At 36.7% G+C, this 21,364-nt stretch overlaps 1 protein-coding gene across 2 annotated transcripts in view; it reads left to right on the plus strand.

Annotated features, from left to right (window-relative positions):
- LOC138854464 (tumor protein p53-inducible protein 11-like) overlaps positions 1-21,364 on the plus strand; it is a 119,969-nt gene that overhangs the window by 69,237 nt on the left and 29,368 nt on the right. For both annotated transcript variants that reach the window (XM_070097922.1, XM_070097921.1), the window contains exon 5: positions 12,939-13,035. In XM_070097922.1, the coding sequence (XP_069954023.1) occupies positions 12,939-13,035 (97 nt within the window). The remainder of the gene's footprint in view (positions 1-12,938; positions 13,036-21,364) is intronic.

The following is a 21,364-nucleotide window of genomic DNA, read 5'->3' on the forward strand; positions in this document are numbered from 1 at the left end:
GGTTGTTTGTTTACTCTTGAATATCGGCAAAAATTTAACATTTCCGCTACTTTGAGCTCAGTTTCAAGCCATTTCCAATGCTAAAACCAATCAAAATCATCTCTATTTCTGTAATATGTCTTCCATTCTATCAAATGAGACCAAGAAATCGCAAATACAGCTATAAAAAACATACGAAAAAACACTGCAAAGTTGCTGTTTTAATCGAAAAATCATGATTTCATTTTTTTTCTCTCATTATGCACAGTGTGCTGCAGGATCTGTTTTATGTGGTGCACACATACCACATAGATGTATTCTCTCATATCTAGGCCCAAATGTACCACTCACAGTTTATCAGAGTGAGCTGAGCTCATGGCGTAGATCTACGGTTTGGACCCTGAACGTAAAGCCGTAGATCTACGGGACGGACCCTGAAAGGGTTAATTTTCTTCTTTTGCACACCCTACCAAATTCATCCACCAATCTCTCCAACTTCTCTTCAGAATCTCCCAAGAGCACAGTGTCATCAGCAAAGAGCAGCTGTGACAACTCCCACTTTATGTGTGATTCTTTATCTTTTAACTCCACGCCTCTTGCCAAGACCCTCGCATTTACTTCTCTTACAACCCCATCTATAAATATATTAAACAACCACGGTGACATCACACATCCTTGTCTAAGGCCTACTTTTACTGGGAAATAATTTCCCTCTTTCCTACATGCTCTAACTTGAGCCTCACTATCCTCGTAAAAACTCTTCACTGCTTTCAGTAACCTACCTCCTACACCATACACCTGCAACATCTGCCACATTGCCCCCCTATCCACCCTGTCATATGCCTTTTCCAAATCCATAAATGCCACAAAGACCTCTTTAGCCTTATCTAAATACTGTTCACTTATATGTTTGACTGTAAACACCTGGTCCACACACCCCCTACCTTTCCTAAAGCCTCCTTATTCATCTGCTATCCTATTCTCCGTCTTACTCTTAATTCTTTCAATAATAACTCTACCATACACTTTGCCAGGTATACTCAACAGACTTATCCCCCTATAATTTTTGCACTCTCTTTTATCCCCTTTGCCTTTATACAAAGGAACTATGCATGCTCTCTGCCAATCCCTAGGTACCTTACCCTCTTCCATACATTTATTAAATAATTGCACCAACCACTCCAAAACTATATCCCCACCTGCTTTTAACATTTCTATCTTTATCCCATCAATCCCGGCTGCCTTACCCCCTTTCATTTTACCTACTGCCTCACGAACTTCCCCCACACTCACAACTGGCTCTTCCTCACTCCTACAAGATGTTGTTCCTCCTTGCCCTATACACGAAATCACAGCTTCCCTATCTTCATCAACATTTAACAATTCCTCAAAATATTCCCTCCATCTTCCCAATACCTCTAACTCTCCATTTAATAACTCTCCTCTCCTATTTTTAACTGACAAATCCATTTGTTCTCTAGGCTTTCTTAACTTGTTAATCTCACTCCAAAACTTTTTCTTATTTTCAACAAAATTTGTTGATAACATCTCACCCACTCTCTCATTTGCTCTCTTTTTACATTGCTTCTCCACTCTCTTAACCTCTCTCTTTTTCTCCATATACTCTTCCCTCCTTGCATCACTTCTACTTTGTAAAAACTTCTCATATGCTAACTTTTTCTCCCTTACTACTCTCTTCACATCATCATTCCACCAATCGCTCCTCTTCCCTCCCGCACCCACTTTCCTGTAACCACAAACTTCTGCTGAACACTCCAACAATACATTTTTAAACCTACCCCATACCTCTTTGACCCCATTGCCTATGCTCTCATTAGCCCATCTATCCTCCAATAGCTGTTTATATCTTACCCTAACTGCCTCCTCTTTTAGTTTATAAACCTTCACCTCTCTCTTCCCTGATGCTTCTATTCTCCTTGTATCCCATCTACCTTTTACTCTCAGTGTAGCTACAACTAGAAAGTGATCTGATATGTCTGTGGCCCCTCTATAAACATGTACATCCTGAAGCCTACTCAACAGTCTTTTATCTACCAATACATAATCCAACAAACTACTGTCATTTCGCCCTACATCATATCTTGTATACTTATTTATCCTCTTTTTCTTAAAATATGTATTACCTATAACTAAACCCCTTTCTATACAAAGTTCAATCAAAGGGCTCCCATTATCATTTACACCTGGCACCCCAAACTTACCTGCCACACCCTCTCTAAAAGTTTCTCCTACTTTAGCATTCAGGTCCCCTACCACAATTACTCTCTCACTTGGTTCAAAGGCTCCTATACATTCACTTAACATCTCCCAAAATCTCTCTCTCTCCTCTGCATTCCTCTCTTCTCCAGGTGCATACACGCTTATTATGACCCACTTCTCGCATCCAACCTTTACTTTAATCCACATAATTCTTGAATTTACACATTCATATTCTCTTTTCTCCTTCCATAACTGATCATTCAACATTACTGCTACCCCTTCCTTTGCTCTAACTCTCTCAGATACTCCAGATTTAATCCCATTTATTTTCCCCCACCGAAACTCCCCTACCCCCTTCAGCTTTGTTTCGCTTAGGGCCAGGACATCTAACTTCTTTTCATTCATAACATCAGCAATCATCTGTTTCTTGTCATCCGCACTACATCCACGCACATTTAAGCATCCCATATAAATATAAATATATACATATATAAATATATATATATATATATATATATAAATATGTAAATATATACATATATTAATATATATATATATATTTTTTTTTTTTTTTTTTTTTTTCAACAAGTCGGCCGTCTCCCACCGAGGCAGGGTGACCCAAAAAAGAAAGAAAATCCCCAAAAAGAAAATACTTTCATCATCATTCAACACTTTCACCACACTTGCACATTATCACTGTTTTTGCAGAGGTGCTCAGAATACAACAGTCTAGAAACATAAACATATAAAGATACACAACATATCCCTCCAAACTGCCAATATCCCAAACCCCTCCTTTAAAGTGCAGGCATTGTACTTCCCATTTCCAGGACTCAAGTCCGACTATATGAAAATAACCGGTTTCCCTGAATCCCTTCACTAAATATTACCCTGCTCACACTCCAACAGATCGTCAGGTCCCAAGTACCATTCGTCTCCATTCACTCCTATCTAACACGCTCACGCACGCTTGCTGGAAGTCCAAGCCCCTTACCCACAAAACCTCCTTTACCCCCTCTCTCCAACCCTTTCGAGGACGACCCCTATATATATATATATATATATATATATATATATATATATATATATATATATATATATATATATATATATATATATATATATATATATATATACAGTGGACCCCCGCATAACGTTCACCTCTGAATACGACTAATTATGTAAGTGTATTTATGTAAGTGCGTTTGTACGTGTATGTTTGGGGGTCTGAAATGGACTAATCTACTTCACAATATTCCTTATGGGAACAAATTCGATCAGTACTGGCACCTGAACATACTTCTGGAGTGAAAAAATATCGTTAACCGGGGGTCCCCTGTATATATATACGTACAGTGGTCCCCCGCTTTTCATAGTTCCCAGCAATCGTAAAATTCGCCAATCATAGGGATATTTTCGTATAAACATGGACTCGCTTTTCATAGGTTGACTCGCGAGTCGTAGTTCGTCTGGGACGCATACGCACGGCGTGGGCCAGGGCAGCAGCCAGTCTGGCATTGTTTACCAGTGAGCGAAGGTCCCCTCGCGTGCTCCAGCGAAATATTTCATAATATTCCATTTATTTTAGTGCTTGCAAGTACTAAATAAGCTACCATGGCTCCAAAGAAAGCTCCTAGTGCCAAGCCTGTGGTAAAGAAGGTGAGAAATACGATTGAATTTAAGAAAACCATCATTGAACAATATGAAAGTGGTACAAGTGTGGCCGAACTGTCCAGGATGTATAAGAAACCCTACACAACCTTATGTTCCATAGTGGCCAAGAAAAATTAAATAAAGGATGCTGTTGTTGCAATGGGAGTAACTATGCTGACAAAAATGAGATAACCAGTACTGGAAGAGGTTGAGAAGTTATTATTGGTGTGGATAAATGAGAAACAATTAGCAGGAGATACTCTTATGACTTCGTTTATTTGTGAAAAGGCTAGGCAGTTGCATGAAGATTTGGTGAAGAAATTGCCTGCAAATAGTAGTGAAGTGAGTGAATTTAAGGCCAGCAAAGGCTGGTTTGAGAGATTTAAGAACCGTACTGGCATACACAGTGTGGTAAGGCATGGTGAGGCTGCCAGTTCGGACCACAAGGCGGTTGAAAAATATGTGCATGAATTCCAGGAGTGCATAGAGGCTGAAGGACTGAAACCTGAACAAGTGTTCAATTGTGACGAAAAAGGCCTCTTTTGGAAGAAAATGCCAAAGAGGACCTTCATTACACAAGAGGAAAAGGCAATGCCAGGACACAAGCCTATGAAAGACAGGCTGATGCTAATGTTCTGTGCTAATGCTAGTGGGGATTTCAAAGTGAAGCCATTACTAGTGTACCATTCTGAAAATCCCAGAGTGTTCAGGAAAAACAATGTTATGAAGAGTAAATTGTGTGTGTTTTGGAAATCTAATAGTAAGGCATGGGCCACGAGGGAAATTTTCGTCGAGTGGTTCAATGAAGTGTTTGGCCCTAGTGTGAAGGAGTATCTCCCGGAAAAGAAATTGGATCTCAAGTGCGTGCTAGTAATGGACAATGCACCTGCTCATCCTCCAAACTTGGATGACCTAATTTTCGAGGAGTTTGGGTTCATCACAGTAAAGTTCTTGCCCCCGAATACCACTCCTCTCCTCCAACCCATGGACCAGCAGGCTATTGCAAACTTTAAAAAACTCTACACAAAAGCAATGTTTCACAGGTGCTTGACTGTGACCACAGACACTCACTTGACCCTAAGGGAATTTTGGAGAGAACACTTCAGCATCCTCCACTGCATAACCCTTATAGGTATGGCTTGGGAGGGAGTGACTACCAGGACTTTGAACTCTGCCTGGAGAAAATTGTGGCCAGATTGTGTCGACAAGAGGGATTTTGAAGGATTTGGGTCTGACCCTAATGAGCCTATGTCTGTTGTAAAATCAATTGTGGCACTGGGGAGTTCCATGGGGTTGGATGTGAGTTTGGAGGATGTGGAAGAATTGGTGGAAGACCACAATGAAGAGCTCACCACTGAGGAGCTGCAAGAGCTTCAGCAGGAAGAGCAACACATCGCAGCTCAGAATCTTGCTGCAGAGGAGGAGGAAGAGAGATGGAAGAAGGTGCCTTCTTCAGAAATTAAAGAGATTTTTACTATGTGGGGTAAGATGGAAAGCTTTATGGAGAAACATCACCCTAACAAGGTTGTTGCAAGCCAGGTTGGCAACATGTACAGTGACAAAGTCTTGGGCCATTTTAGGGAAGTGTTAAAGAGACGCCAGAAACAGAGCTCTCTCCACATTTATTTTGTGAGACAGGACTCCAGTGACTCTCAAGGTGGTCCTAATGGCATTAAGAAACAGAGAAGAGAAGCAACCCCAGAAAAGCAAATGGTACCTGAGGTGTTGACGGAAGGGGATTCCCCTTCCAAACTATAAACAATCCACTCTCTCTCCTCCTCCAGTCTCCCATACACTAAGAAGAATCTCCAGTAAAGGTAAGTGTTATGCTGTTAATGTTTCATTCATCATTTCCCATTGTATTGTTTATGTACTACATGTATATTTCATGTTAAAAATTTTTTTGTTTTAATACTTCTGGGTGTCAGGAACGGATTAATTACGAACAACGAGGAACCACTGTATATATATATATATATATATATAGGTAGTAGGTTGGTAGACAGCAACCGCCCAGGGAGGTACTACCGTCCTGCCAAGTGAGTGTAAAACGAAAGCCTGTAATTGTTTTACATGATGGTAGGATTGCTGGTGTCCTTTTTTTCTGTCTCATAAACATGCAAGATTTCAGGTATGTCTTGCTACTTCTACTTAAACTTAGGTCACACTACACATACATGTACAAGCATATATATGTATGTATATATACACATCCCTCTGGGTTTTCTTCTATTTTCTTTCTAGTTCTTGTTGTTGTTTATTTCCTCTTATCTCCATGGGGAAGTGGAACAGAATTCTTCCTCCGTAAGCCATGCGTGTTGTAAGAGGCGACTAAAATGCCAGGAGCAAGGGACTAGTAACCCCTTCTCCCGAATAAATTACTAAATTTAAAAAGAGAAACTTTCGTTTTTCTTTTTGGGCCACCCTGCCTTGGTGGGATACGGCCGGTTTGTTGAAAAAAAAAAAAAAAAAAAATATATATATATATATATATATATATATATATATATATATATATATATATATATATATATATATATATATATATATATATATATATATATATATATATATATATATATATATATGGGATAAAGATAGAAATGTTAAAAGTAGGTGGGGATATAGTTTTGGAGTGGTTGGTGCAATTATTTAATAAATGTATGGAAGAGGGTCAGGTACCTAGGGATTGGCAGAGAGCATGCATAGTTCCTTTGTATAAAGGCAAAGGGGATAAAAGAGAGTGCAAAAATTATAGGGGGATAAGTCTGTTGAGTGTACCTGGTAAAGTGTATGGTAGAGTTATAATTGAAAGAATTAAGAGTAAGACGGAGAATAGGATAGCAGATGAACAAGGAGGCTTTAGGAAAGGTAGGGGGTGTGTGGACCAGGTGTTTACAGTGAAACATATAAGTGAACAGTATTTAGATAAGGCTAAAGAGGTTTTTGTCGCATTTATGGATTTGGAAAAGGCGTATGACAGGGTGGATAGGGGGGCAATGTGGCAGATATTGCAGGTGTATTGTGTAGGAGGTAGGTTACTGAAAGCAATGAAGAGTTTTTACGAGGATATTGAGGCTCAGGTTAGAGTATGGAGGAAAGAGGGAGATTATTTCCCAGTAAAAGTAGGCCTTAGACAAGGATGTGTGATGTCACCATGGTTGTTTAATATATTTATAGATGGGGTTGTAAGAGAAGTAAATGCGAGGGTCTTGGCAAGAGGCGTGGAGTTAAAAGATAAAGAATCACACATAAAGTGGGAGTTGTCACAGTTGCTCTTTGTTGATGACACTGTGCTCTTGGGAGATTCTGAAGAGAAGTTGCAGAGGTTGGTGGATGAATTTGGTAGGGTATGCAAAAGAAGAAAATTAAAAGTGAATACAGGAAAGAGTAAGGTTATGAGGATAACAAAAAGATTAGGTGATGAAAGATTGGATATCAGATTGGAGGGAGAGAGTATGGAGGAGGTGAATGTATTCAGATATTTGGGAGTGGACGTGTCAGTGGATGGGTCTATGAAAGATGAGGTGAATTATAGAATTGATGAGGGAAAAAGGGTGAGCGGTGCACTTAGGAGTCTGTGGAGACAAAGAACTTTGTCCTTGGAGGCAAAGAGGGGAATGTATGAGAGTATAGTTTTACCAACGCTCTTATATGGGTGTGAAGCATGGGTGATGAATGTTGCAGCGAGGAGAAGTCTGGATTCAGTGGAGATGTCATGTCTGAGTCAATGTGTGGTGTGAATATAATGCAGAGAATTCGTAGTTTGGAAGTTAGGAGGAGATGTGGGATTACCAAAACTGTTGTCCAGAGGGCTGAGGAAGGGTTGTTGAGGTGGTTCAGACATGTAGAGAGAATGGAGCGAAACAGAATGACTTCAAGAGTGTATCAGTCTGTAGTGGAAGGAAGGCGGGGTAGGGGTCGGCCTAGGAAAGGTTGGAGGGAGGGGGTAAAGGAGGTTTTGTGTGCGAGGGGCTTGGACTTCCAGCAGGCATGCATGAGCGTGTTTGATAGGAGTGAATGGAGACAAATGGTTTTTAATACTTGACGTGCTGTTGGAGTGTGAGCAAAGTAACATTTATGAAGGGATTCAGGGAAACCAGCAGGCCGGACTTGAGTCCTGGAGATGGGAAGTACAGTGCCTGCACTCTGAAGGAGGGGTGTTAATGTTGCAGTTTTAAAACTGTAGTGTAAAGCACCCTTCTGGCAAGACAGTGATGGAGTGAATGATGGTGAAAGTTTTTCTTTTTTGGGCAATCCTGCCTTGGTGGGAATCGGCCAGTGTGTTAATAATATATATATATATATATATATATATATATATATATATATATATATATATATATATATATATATATATATATATATATATATATATATATATACATATATATATTTATTTTATTTTTATATTATTTATATTATCACACTGGCCGATTCCCACCAAGGCAGGGTGGCCCGAAAAAGAAAAACTTTCACCATCATTCACTCCATCACTGTCTTGCCAGAAGGCTGTGACAACTCCCACTTTGTGTGTGATTCTTTATCTTTTAACTCCACGCCTCTTGCCAAGACCCTCGCATTTACTTCTCTTACAACTCCATCTATAAATATATTAAACAACCACGGTGACATCACACATCCTTGTCTAAGGCCTACTTTTACTGGGAAAAAATTTCCCTCTTTCCTACATACTCTAACTTGAGCCTCACTATCCTCGTAAAAACTCTTCACTGCTTTCAGTAACCTACCTCCTACACCATACACTTGCAACATCTGCCACATTGCCCCCCTATCCACCCTGTCATACGCCTTTTCCAAATCCATAAATGCCACAAAGACCTCTTTAGCCTTATCTAAATACTGTTCACTTATATGTTTCACTGTAAACACCTGGTCCACACACCCCCTACCTTTCCTAAAGCCTCCTTGTTCATCTGCTATCCTATTCTCCGTCTTACTCTTAATTCTTTCAATTATAACTCTACCATACACTTTACCAGGTACACTCAACAGACTTATCCCCCTATAATTTTTGCACTCTCTTTTATCCCCTTTGCCTTTATACAAAGGAACTATGCATGCTCTCTGCCAATCCCTAGGTACCTTACCCTCTTCCATACATTTATTAAATAATTGCACCAACCACTCCAAAACTATATCCCCACCTGCTTTTAACATTTCTATCTTTATCCCATCAATCCCGGCTGCCTTACCCCCTTTCATTTTACCTACTGCCTCACGAACTTCCCCCACACTCACAACTGGCTCTTCCTCACTCCTACAAGATGTTATTCCTCCTTGCCCTATACACGAAATCACAGCTTCCCTATCTTCATCAACATTTAACAATTCCTCAAAATATTCCCTCCATCTTCCCAATACCTCTAACTCTCCATTTAATAACTCTCCTCTCCTATTTTTAACTGACAAATCCATTTGTTCTCTAGGCTTTCTTAACTTGTTAATCTCACTCCAAAACTTTTTCTTATTTTCAACAAAATTTGTTGATAACATCTCACCCACTCTCTCATTTGCTCTCTTTTTACATTGCTTCACCACTCTCTTAACCTCTCTCTTTTTCTCCATATACTCTTCCCTCCTTGCATCACTTCTACTTTGTAAAAACTTCTCATATGCTAACTTTTTCTCCCTTACTACTCTCTTTACATCATCATTCCACCAATCGCTCCTCTTCCCTCCTGCACCCACTTTCCTGTAACCACAAACTTCTGCTGAACACTCTAACACTACATTTTTAAACCTACCCCATACCTCTTCGACCCCATTGCCTATGCTCTCATTAGCCCATCTATCCTCCAATAGCTGTTTATATCTTACCCTAACTGCCTCCTCTTTTAGTTTATAAACCTTCACCTCTCTCTTCCCTGATGCTTCTATTCTCCTTGTATCCCATCTACCTTTTACTCTCAGTGTAGCTACAACTAGAAAGTGATCTGATATATCTGTGGCCCCTCTATAAACATGTACATCCTGAAGTCTACTCAACAGTCTTTTATCTACCAATACATAATCCAACAAACTACTGTCATTTCGCCCTACATCATATCGTGTATACTTATTTATCCTCTTTTTCTTAAAATATGTATTACCTATAACTAAACCCCTTTCTATACAAAGTTCAATCAAAGGGCTCCCATTATCATTTACACCTGGCACCCCAAACTTACCTACCACACCCTCTCTAAAAGTTTCTCCTACTTTAGCATTCAGGTCCCCTACCACAATTACTCTCTCACTTGGTTCAAAGGCTCCTATACATTCACTTAACATCTCCCAAAATCTCTCTCTCTCCTCTGCATTCCTCTCTTCTCCAGGTGCATACACGCTTATTATGACCCACTTCTCGCATCCAACCTTTACTTTAATCCACATAATTCTTGAATTTACACATTCATATTCTCTTTTCTCCTTCCATAACTGATCATTTAACATTACTGCTACCCCTTCCTTTGCTCTAACTCTCTCAGATACTCCAGATTTAATCCCATTTATTTCCCCCCACTGAAACTCTCCTACCCCCTTCAGCTTTGTTTCGCTTAGAGCCAGGACATCCAACTTCTTTTCATTCATAACATCAGCAATCATCTGTTTCTTGTCATCCGCACTACATCCACGCACATTTAAGCATCCCAGTTTTATAAAGTTTTTCTTCTTCTCTTTTTTAGTAAATGTATACAGGAGAAGGGGTTACTAGCCCATTGCTCCCGGCATTTTAGTCGCCTCATACGACACGCATGGCTTACGGAGGAAAGATTCTTTTCCACTTCCCCATGGACAATAGAAGAAATAAAAAAGAACAAGAGCTATTTAGAAAAAGGAGAAAAACCTAGATGTTTGTATATACAGTGGACCCCCGGTTAACGATTTTAATCCGTGCAAGAGGGGTAATTGTTATGCGAAATAATCGTTATGTGAATGAATTTTCCCCATAAGAAATAATGGAAATAAAATTAATCCGTGCAAGACACCCAAAAGTATGAAAAAAAAAATTTTACCACATGAAATATACATTTTCCCACACACAAAGAGAAGGATACATGCACAATAGTAGAGTAGTACATGCACAGTATATATTGTGCATGTACTAGTCTACTAAATGAAGAATAAATGACACTTACCTTTATTGAAGATGCAGCAATGACTGATGAGACACTGTGTCCTGGGAGTGCCTTTTCCTCCTGAGTACTGTAGGTCCTGTTTGGCATTTTCTTCCAGAACAGGCCTTATCACACTGTGTATGCCACTACGATTCTTAAATCTCTCAAACCAACCTTTGCTGGCTTTAAATTCACCAATATGAGCACTAGTTCCAGGCATTTTTCCCTGTTCACCTGGGTGTTAGTCGACTTGTGTGGGTTGCATCCTGGGAGATAAGATTAAGGACCCCAATGGAAATAAGTTAGACAGTCTTCGATGACACTGACTTTTTTGGGTTATCCTGGGTGGCAAATCCTCTGGGGTTAATTGTTTCTTGGTATTCTCAATAAGCCACACCAACAACGGTGCTACAGCAGCAGCGGCAGCTGACAGTGCAGCAGCAGCAGCAGCTGACAGTGCAGCAGCAGCAGCAGCTGTACCACCAATAGTAGCGATGGTTGATTGGGGTTTATTATACAACCTGGCCAGCTCGGAGACATGCACTCCACTTTCATACTTATCAATGATCTTTTTCTTCATCTCTATTGTAATTCTCACCCTTATTGCTGTAGGGTTGGCACTAGAAGCTTTCTTGGGGCCCATGGTCACTTATTTTCCAGAAAAAGCACCGAAAACACTGTAATAATACGAAATATTCCGATTGTATGCTTGGATGTTACCGCGGAGGCTGGCTGGTAAACAATGCCACCGGCGGAACATGTGAGCGCGTCTCGGAAGAAAATCGGTAAGCGGGTTTTTAAGCGGTATGTGAGGCAAAATTTTTGCAATTAAAGTAAGCGGTATGCGAAATAATCGCTATGTGATGCCATCGTTATGCGGGGGTCCACTGTATATATATGCATGTGCGTGTCTGTGAAGTGTGACCAAAGTGTAAGTAGGAGTAGCAAGATATCCCTGTTATCTAGCGTGTTTATGAGACATATATATATATATTTTATATATATATTTTATATATATAATCTTTCAACACACCGGCCGTATCCCACCGAGGTGGGGTGGCCCAAAAGGAAAAACGAAAGTTTCTCCTTTTACATTTAGTAATATATACAGAAGAAGGGGCTACTAGCCCTTTGCTCCTGGCATTTTAGTCGCCTCTTACAACACGCAGAGCTTACGGAGGAAGAATTCTGTTCCACTTCCCCATGGAGGTAAGAGGAAATAAACAAGAACAAGTAAGAAAATAGAAGAAAACCCAGAGGGGTGTGTATATACTATATGCTTGTACTTGTGTGTGTAGTGTGACCTAAGTGCAAGTAGAAGTAGCAAGACATACCTGAAATCTTGCATATTTATGAGACAAACAAAAGACACCAGCAATCCTACCATCATGTAAAACAATTACAGATTTCCGTTTTACTACTGTCCTTCCAAATGAGTGTAAAACGGAAACCTGTAATTGTTTTACATGATGGTAGGATTGCTGGTGTCTTTTTTCTGTCTCATAAACATGCAAGATTTCAGGTATGTCTTGCTACTTCTACTTGCACTTAGGTCACACTACACATACATGTACAAGCATATATATACACACACACCCCTCTGGGTTTTCTTCTATTTTCTTTCTAGTTCTTGTTCTTGTTTATTTCCCCTTACTTCCATGGGGAATTGGAACAGAATTCTTCCTCCGTAAGCCATGCGTGTTGTAAGAGGTGACTAAAATGCCGAGAGCAAGGGGCTAGTAACCCCTTCTCCTGTATATATTACTAAATGTAAAAGGAGAAACTTTCGTTTTTCCTTTTGGGCCACCCAGGTAAACCCTGCCTTGGTGGGATATGGCCGGTGTGTTGAAAGAAAGAAAGATATATAATCAAATACTGTTGCCGAGGTGTGTAAGTTTTTTTTTTTTTTTTTTTTTTTTGCAACTGCAACTTGATCACAAAAGATAAGTGTACCTCTTTCAACAGAACGAAGAAGAGGCCCTGCTTGAGAATCGTCTGGTGATGATTATAGCCATGCGAGCAGTGATGTGTCTGATCTGTCTAGCTTACTTCTACTCCATCGGTGAGCCAACCTTTGGGATACGCAAGTCCACCTCATACAAGGATCTGGCTAAGGACGAGTGCAAGAAGGATATTTAACACCTTCCACTTGTTCTTCTACTCTTTCTCTCAACCCTCACAGATGATACCTACGACACACACATGCTCACCAAGGATGCTACATAACACCAGTGCTTTTAAAATGATTTTTTTCATAAACATGCTTTAAATTTAGGATAAATATATGGCATCACACAACTACAGTGTATATAGACATTTGCATGATAAAAAGTTTAATCAAGACTGTGTACTTTTGTTCAAAATGCATCTAATGCTTAACTAATACTCTTTGATACTAAAATTCCTCTTGCTATTATTTTTATTAGTAACACAATATATCTGGCTCTCAGTGTATTAATATTACATAATACTGATGCCTTAATGAAGAATATTAATGATTTAGCAGTGCTTCATCTGAAGTTCAAAGACTGATTTTTTAATACCACTAACAGGACATATCCTACAAGCATTTATGTACTGTATATTGGGAAATTTACCTAAACTCATTTTTCAGCTTATTAAAGTACAATGCTATAAAAATTGTAAGAACAAGTTTTTTTTTTTAATAAGGGGATTATAAAGTTTATTTATATGATTATTTTCCCAATAACAATAAGGTATATAAATACCAAAGTCATGGGAAACATCTTTATTTAATATCCAAACATCTTCATTGATCATCCATAACTTTCAAAGAGTATCAAACTCCATCATCAGTGATAAAACTATTAAGACCAGTTACCAAGTAGCATAGCTAGTTTAAATAAAACTTTTTTGTTTTGATATAGACTGGCTGTTCTAATCAGTAATTTTTCTTAATTGTTTTAGCACTGATGATGGAGTCTGATGCTCTTTGAAAGTTATGGATGATTAATGAAGATGTCTGGATATTTTATGAAGCTACTTACCATGGGTTAATATTTGTTTCTCATTCATCTTAGACTCCCACGAAAAAACTTCCTTCTCATGTTACAATTCAGATATATTTGCATTTTTCTCTACATTTAGTCTTGTAATGTATCTCCAGTATAAGTTTATATTAAACATTTTATTCTGAAAACCATAGAAAATTGCCATCAGCTTTGAAGTGCATATTTCTTAAAAGTTGTATTGAGCATGTTTATTCCTTACTAATAATTATTAACCACACATTAAACATAATTACTTAATGTTCTTACTCTATTTTCTTTTTTGCTTCCAAGTAATTGTATAATGGCTGGCTTGTAGAGTTTATTAGTTTAAGATTATGACACTTATTTTTAACACATTTTTCAAAGTTTTATCTGCCCGTGAGTCTCGTCTGATTTTTAAATATATTTAGAATAGTTCATAAGTTCAGGTAGTTCATATCTGTGTTCAGAATGAAATTTGTCATATTTATATTCTGCACTCTTTATTTAACAATATTTTTGAGGGGTTGTTGCACCTAAAAATTTATAAGTGCTTACCATCACTGACCTATTTTAGTTTGCATATAATATTACTCAAATTTTTTAAAAAGTTTAATTTAAGCAGTTATGTAATTTACAGCCCAGATTAACTTTTTTATAAATATGTTAAAATTGTCTGTAATGAAAGTGCTTTTCTCTAAACTGCATTTCAAAAAGAAGCTATACGAAACATCATTTAATTTCTACAGTTAAAAAGGTTAGGCCAACATCAGGCATGATGCAACATTATTTGCTTGAATATCTATGCATGATTTTGAGACATTAAGCATAAAGAAATTCAGTACCAAAATTTTTTTTGTCTGTCTAGTTTCAATGGTGAACAAAGGTAAGAGTGTTTCGAATGTTATGTATGATCTCCCTTTAATACATATATTTTTTTCATGCTATCCTCTAATCAGATAATTTTCATCTTGTTTTGCAATGTCCACATTAATATGATGTACTTGTCATATCTGTCTTATAGGCTGCTTTGGTCCATCTCACTTTTATAAAATTCACTGCAGAATTTCCCCATTTGATTATTTAGGAATTTATTTTTTAATTAGAATTATTCTTTCATCAGTATCAGTAAATACATTTTCACCTACCATAACCTGACCTGAACTTTTCCATTCTGTTCACCATAACCAAACTTAGATTAAAATATTTTTAACTTAGCACTGGGATTTACAAATATCTAATTTGGATGCAAAGAGCATAAATAAAATATTATATAAAAAATTAGCTAAATATTTCTACAGTAATACAAAAATTATATTTAATTTTTTTTAGTCATTTTCATAACTGAAAAAGATGACAGATTGTTGTTAGATTATTATTATATTTCCATTCAGCGTGAGTCAAACTTCTCGACACAAAACCACTGAAGCCTCATATTTAAGAACACTGTAAATGTACAGTATATGAATTATAGGAATTATGTATGTTTTTCAGGTAGTTGCAGACATGCATATATTATTCTTGGTGAGAATTGCAAATGTCACATATAGAGGCTCACAAAAGATATTGAAATATATAACTTTGTGGATGATTTCGGTAGATCATTTAATGATTAAATGAATCAAGCTTTTTATATTAATGAAAGTCTGCTGACCATGATGGTGGGGGGTTGAAAATGGTGGTACCAACGAATGAAAGAATCACAATTAAAATTGTCATAGGATGTTTTAAGAATATGTGTAGGTAGTAAGACCCTCGTAAGTACTTTAAGTGAATATTTTAAGAGATTACTATAATGTGCCATTACACGATTAACGGTACGTATCTAACACTAATTGAAGCCACTTGAATCACTCTTGCAACTAGATAATACATACAGATAAATTTATTTAGCTTATTGGATGCTACTGTCTTTCAGAAGATTCATTGTGCAAACTGAATTAGGTAAAGAAAATCACTTGTTTTAGTTACTTCATAATGAAAATACCAGTAGTATGTTTCTAGCTTTGCACACTAATTACTGTGTGATATCCAAGAGCAAAACTGCAGCATAAAACTGGTTGGGTGAAGTATCATTCATTAAGGAACTAGTAATATGATGTACAGTTGCACAAGCCACTTAAATTACGATTATATGCAGAGGTAGCAAATACTGCTATTTTTCTTTGAACAATTTATTTCAAATGGAGATGATTTGATTCGATCACTGTTTGCATTTTGATTGCTATGGAAAGCCTTCACATCAACTGTAAAAATTTATGTCCATGAAATTTGTTATATTGTTTTCCTCAGTGGCCATCTGCCAAGGCAAGTTGACCCTAAGAAGAAAACAAAACACACACATTCGTTATATTACTCATAGACACAAAACTGCTGCCTTGAGTTACTGAATACTTGATGAAGTCTTTTAGTCTTTCACACGATGTTTGTTAACATCAATACATTAGTTAATAGTTACGAAAAACTTTATCATAAAAAATATGATAATTTGAAGGTTTCTTATGTGTTATTTGGTTTAGTGTTATTATATATTATATACATACATACATACATATATTTACATTAATCTAATATTACCCAGTTGTAAAGAATATTAATCATTCAGGGATTATACCAGTTCATTTTTAAATATAAACATTGCAGTGTGCTAATACATAGCTACATATCACACATTTATTTTCCCTTAGTTCATTAAGTGCTGGGAGCACTTAGCCTAGTCCTTTATTAGAACTTTCTGTCAAGGCATGTAAAAATTCTCTTAGCATAGCATCTAATTTTACATAAGAATGTTCGTCATATGTCATGTGTATGCTATGTTTCTAAGATGTAAGTATATTATTACTAGATGGCAGCTGTCATAGTCTTAGCATGAATGTAGTGATTAACACTCTTAGCTGCAAGTTAGTTTAAACTACTCAATTTTTATATACACTAAAACCCTTTTAATTTGATATATGCAGCAATTTTCTTATATTTGAAGTCTTTTTTTACACATGGAATCAGGAAATAGTACCACCACACCAGCCCAGAGGATCATCACACTGACTAGCTACTGCCTTTATTTTCTATAAATAACATAAACCAGAAGGTGCTTGCATTAAGGGATTTACAAGAAAATAATGATAGAATCCAGAAATAATAAGGATGACAAATGATAAATTTTGCTGTAGCATCCTGTAATCAATTATATTTCTCTTAGGGTGTATTAGGTTTCAGTCTTGGTGAATATCCAAATGACTCTTTTCACAGATTTAGCACTATATACATGAATATAATATGCAGTACCATAGTATAATATATTAGTGTGACAACTATCAGAACTATTTGAAACAGGTTGCAGTATACTATAGTTAGATTGTGTTAGATGTGTTGTGACTTCTATAAAAAACATAAATTATAATCAGTTTTTATCGCTATATCACATCAAAACAGTTAAGCTCTCCTGTGATTCTTTCATCCCAGGTATAGTTGCTTTTTATTTGCCATGATGGATAAGAGAATGTCATGCAGGATTTTATGTGACATTTTGTCTTCATTGTAGATTTGTTTGAGATTTAAATATGCTCCTCTACCAAACAAATAACAAACCAAATAATCATCTTTTGCACAACAATCCATTGAAGCCATTTTCCTAAAGTTTTACTCTGGCAGAGTCTGTCATTTTTTAAATCTGTTCAGCTATGCATGCCAATATTCATAAAGCATTTCTTATTTTTGTCTGACTTTACAGGCCAATATTCACAAGGCATTAGATATCCATTTCTCTGTGGAATTATCTCGCTTTCTCAAAATTTAGGCAGGAAGAGGCACCTTCCAAGTGGCATAAACAAAACCATTTACCATATACAAAAATCATTGAAGCTATGTTAACTAGTTCATGCAAATGTACAGTGGACCCCCGGTTAACGATATTTTTTCATTCCAGAAGTATGTTCAGGTGCCAGTACTGACCGAATTTGTTCCCATAAGGAATATTGTGAAGTAGATTAGTCCATTTCAGACCCCCAAACATACACGTACAAACGCACTTACATAAATACACTTACATAATTGGTCGCATTGGGAGGTGATCGTTAAGCGGGGGTCCACTGTATATGTTTTCTGAAGGTTTTATTACACTCACTTTCAAGATAAAACTTGAGAATTTTGTCTTTCTGTGCCTTTAATTATACATGTTCATTCTTCCCACTTTATACCTTGCATGATTTGCTTAATACTTACTCCTTTGTCCAGTTTAATTAATATTTCTACAGTCTTCTCAAGGTAGAGAACAGTATTAAGCTAATGTTTCACTGAAGCATGAAAAGTTCTGGGCACAGCTCTGATCCTCCAGTTAATAATAGGTAATTACACACAAAGAGTGGGAACATTAAAGATATTATGTTAAAATTTAAAAATTGACATGTAAGTGAAGGCAATGTATTATAGAAATGTTTTATTATAAAACGATGAATAAGTACTCACAAAATACTTTGTTTTAAAATTTATGACTGATATTGCCCAGTTAAGAATGAAATGACAAAAAAAAAAAAAATGCTTCAAATAGCAAAGCATTGATGACATTATCATTCATGTTTATGCTGCACAAATTGAATGATTTCTTCATTACTTTTCATGGAGAGGGTTACCCGTCTTTTACCTATCATTGGTTCTTGATACCAATAAACCCGCTGTCCTCTATGGCCTAATATCAGACCAGACCTCCTTGCTGGTGACATAATCAGTCAGGCTGTTGCTGCTTGCTGCAGGCAGTCCATCCTAAGCACCACTGCTGGGATGATTAGGAACCTCCTTTGCCTCTTAAACTGTTTGCTACTAATTATTGATATAAAAGATTGTACCCCACTTGCCATTGATGTGGCACTGTGCATATGCACATTGATAAGTTGTGTTAAGAAGTGATGGGTCTAGCAGAGAATTGGGTGGGTGATAGGGATGCAGTTTGTCCCTGAATAGGAGGACCTTAATAAGCCTCACGCTTGCTGTGTCCAACAGTGTGTACTATTTTGTATTAGTCTGCTATACAGTGCTCCTCAGTATTGACATTCATTATCGTACTACAGTATTAACTATAATGTAAGTTCTATGGGTAATTGACAGTTATACAGATACAGCATTAAGATAAATAACAAATAAATAAAAGTATACATGGGACCAAATCATTATGTATACCAGTTGTGTATCATGGTTTACACAATAAGGATAAATTAAAATAGTTTAATTATTATAATTCTACCATAAAACTTTTTTTTTCTTTAATCTTTGAATAATGCAACATTTCATATGCTTTATACAGATTAAATTTAACTTTAAGGTTAGCATATTTTAAGTATTAACACTACATTTCACTCAGTTATATGAAAGTCTTTGCAGACTTGCATTATACAGCCATGATAAAGGTATTAAGTTTCAAATTATAGAATATAACTCTATAGAGACTTTCTGATTACTGGTAGCTCTTCTCATGTATTGAGCAATTTGTACGTAAATGCAGTACTTAAATAAACTTGCTTATTTACTTACTACAATGTCTACATAACTATTGTACTTAAATTAGAAATAAAAGTCTTCTTGTACATATAACCTATTATACTAATTTTTCATCTTCCATGACCATAGAGGAAAGATATATTGAATTTGAGTGATAGACTTTTACAATATGGTATATTGTGGTGTAGTACATTTGTTAACTATATTTTTTTATTTTTTAGCAACTCATTTTATCATTCTGCTCTTCACCTGCATATTGACAACCTGCTTGAGCAACCTGAGAACCTATTTTCCCAACTGCATTGTAATACCATGGAATGTGCCTATTAACAGTGTATATTGCTGACTAAACTATCCAGTTCTTAGATTAAGTGTAATCTTTTGCATTATTTAACAGACTATATTATTCTTACTGTGTGACCCTGAATTATTCTCAGCTGCTGGTGTATTGTAAACTAGAATGTTTTTCTCTGCTTTTATATAGCAAAATTCATGAATACTCTTAAGATTATTGATATGTTACAGGTGGTTACTGTATATCTTGATATAAAGAGGCATTTTATGCTATCATCATACACATGATTACATTGTTCAATATATACATGTATATATGTGTAGTTAGGAAGTTCAATTAAGCTCCTGTTGGTTCTCAGTCAAATCCAATAATTGATTGGTTTATTATAGCACTGTGGAGGTGGGATGAACATAGATCCAAAACTTTGCTGAACTTGCCACAAAATTCATCATTAGTTAGTAACTGCAATACATATATAGATGTTAGATGTTTACCAAGTCTTGATCCTAGCCTAAAATTAGTGTTTGGTCCTTTAAATTTTTTTTTTTTATATACAACAATAGCATCCAAATACATATACATACACTCTTCTCAAACGGTTAATACGTAAAACTCCAAATAAGCCATGTAGAGTTGTAATGCACATATTCATAAACCTACTGGCATCTTAAGCAGTTGCCTAAATTAGTCATTCCATTTGTTGCCCAATTTGGTATGATTTGGTCCAGTCACCCAAACACTTGGTTGGAGGACTGATCTCTCAAGGCTGTGTTGTCTCCTTTTTGACAGAGGCTTTAAGGCCAGGACTTTACGTATTTTCTCAAATTCAGTGTGATATGTAATTGTCCATGAGCATTTTTTGCTGATCTCTAAGTGAGGTTCAAAACTACGTATCTTGGTGGACAGTGATGGTTGTGGCATTTATGGCACCCTTGGTAAGACCATACAAACTTCCCCTTGTCTACCACACATCCTCCCCTTAACCTCTCACTGCATAACCTCTTCACATTTTGTAACACTGCTTCATATAGCACTTGATTCATGTGATGATTGAGTCATCTTGCGCAAGCAAACTAACTTATCCTTTATTGTCATTAGACAAGAGGCCATATAATAATAATAATAATAATAATAATGATAATAATATTTGTGTTGTTGACCCAGCATTTTGAACACACCTAAAGAAAGTAGCAGCTTAAAAGGTGGTGGTTGATGTGCCTTCATTTGAAGAAACTGTCACAGTAGAAGGATGGGGGAAAAGAATTGATATCCACTTATCCTGGAAAGCTGGCACAGCTGAAGTCGAGGAAAAAGTAGATGACCTTTCATCTATAAACATCCCTGTTTTTAGCAGGGAAGGGTCCTCCACGATATTTTAGAATTACATCTGAATTGATATAATGCAAATAACTTATGTAAATTAAACATGATGACACAGTTGCTGATTTCATTGTAAATGCCTAATTACTATTACATGACATTATATCATAAGTACACATTAATAGCAGCAGCAATCTTGTTAGGTCCAGCTAATGTCAGACTTACATGTCTGTCAACCTTGATCCTAGCCATAAAATTTTCATGGAATATTTTTATGTTTGTCTCTTCTCCTCTTC

The sequence above is a fragment of the Cherax quadricarinatus genome, chromosome 60, assembly GCF_038502225.1.
Source record: "Cherax quadricarinatus isolate ZL_2023a chromosome 60, ASM3850222v1, whole genome shotgun sequence".
In the NCBI taxonomy this organism is placed as follows: domain Eukaryota; kingdom Metazoa; phylum Arthropoda; class Malacostraca; order Decapoda; family Parastacidae; genus Cherax; species Cherax quadricarinatus.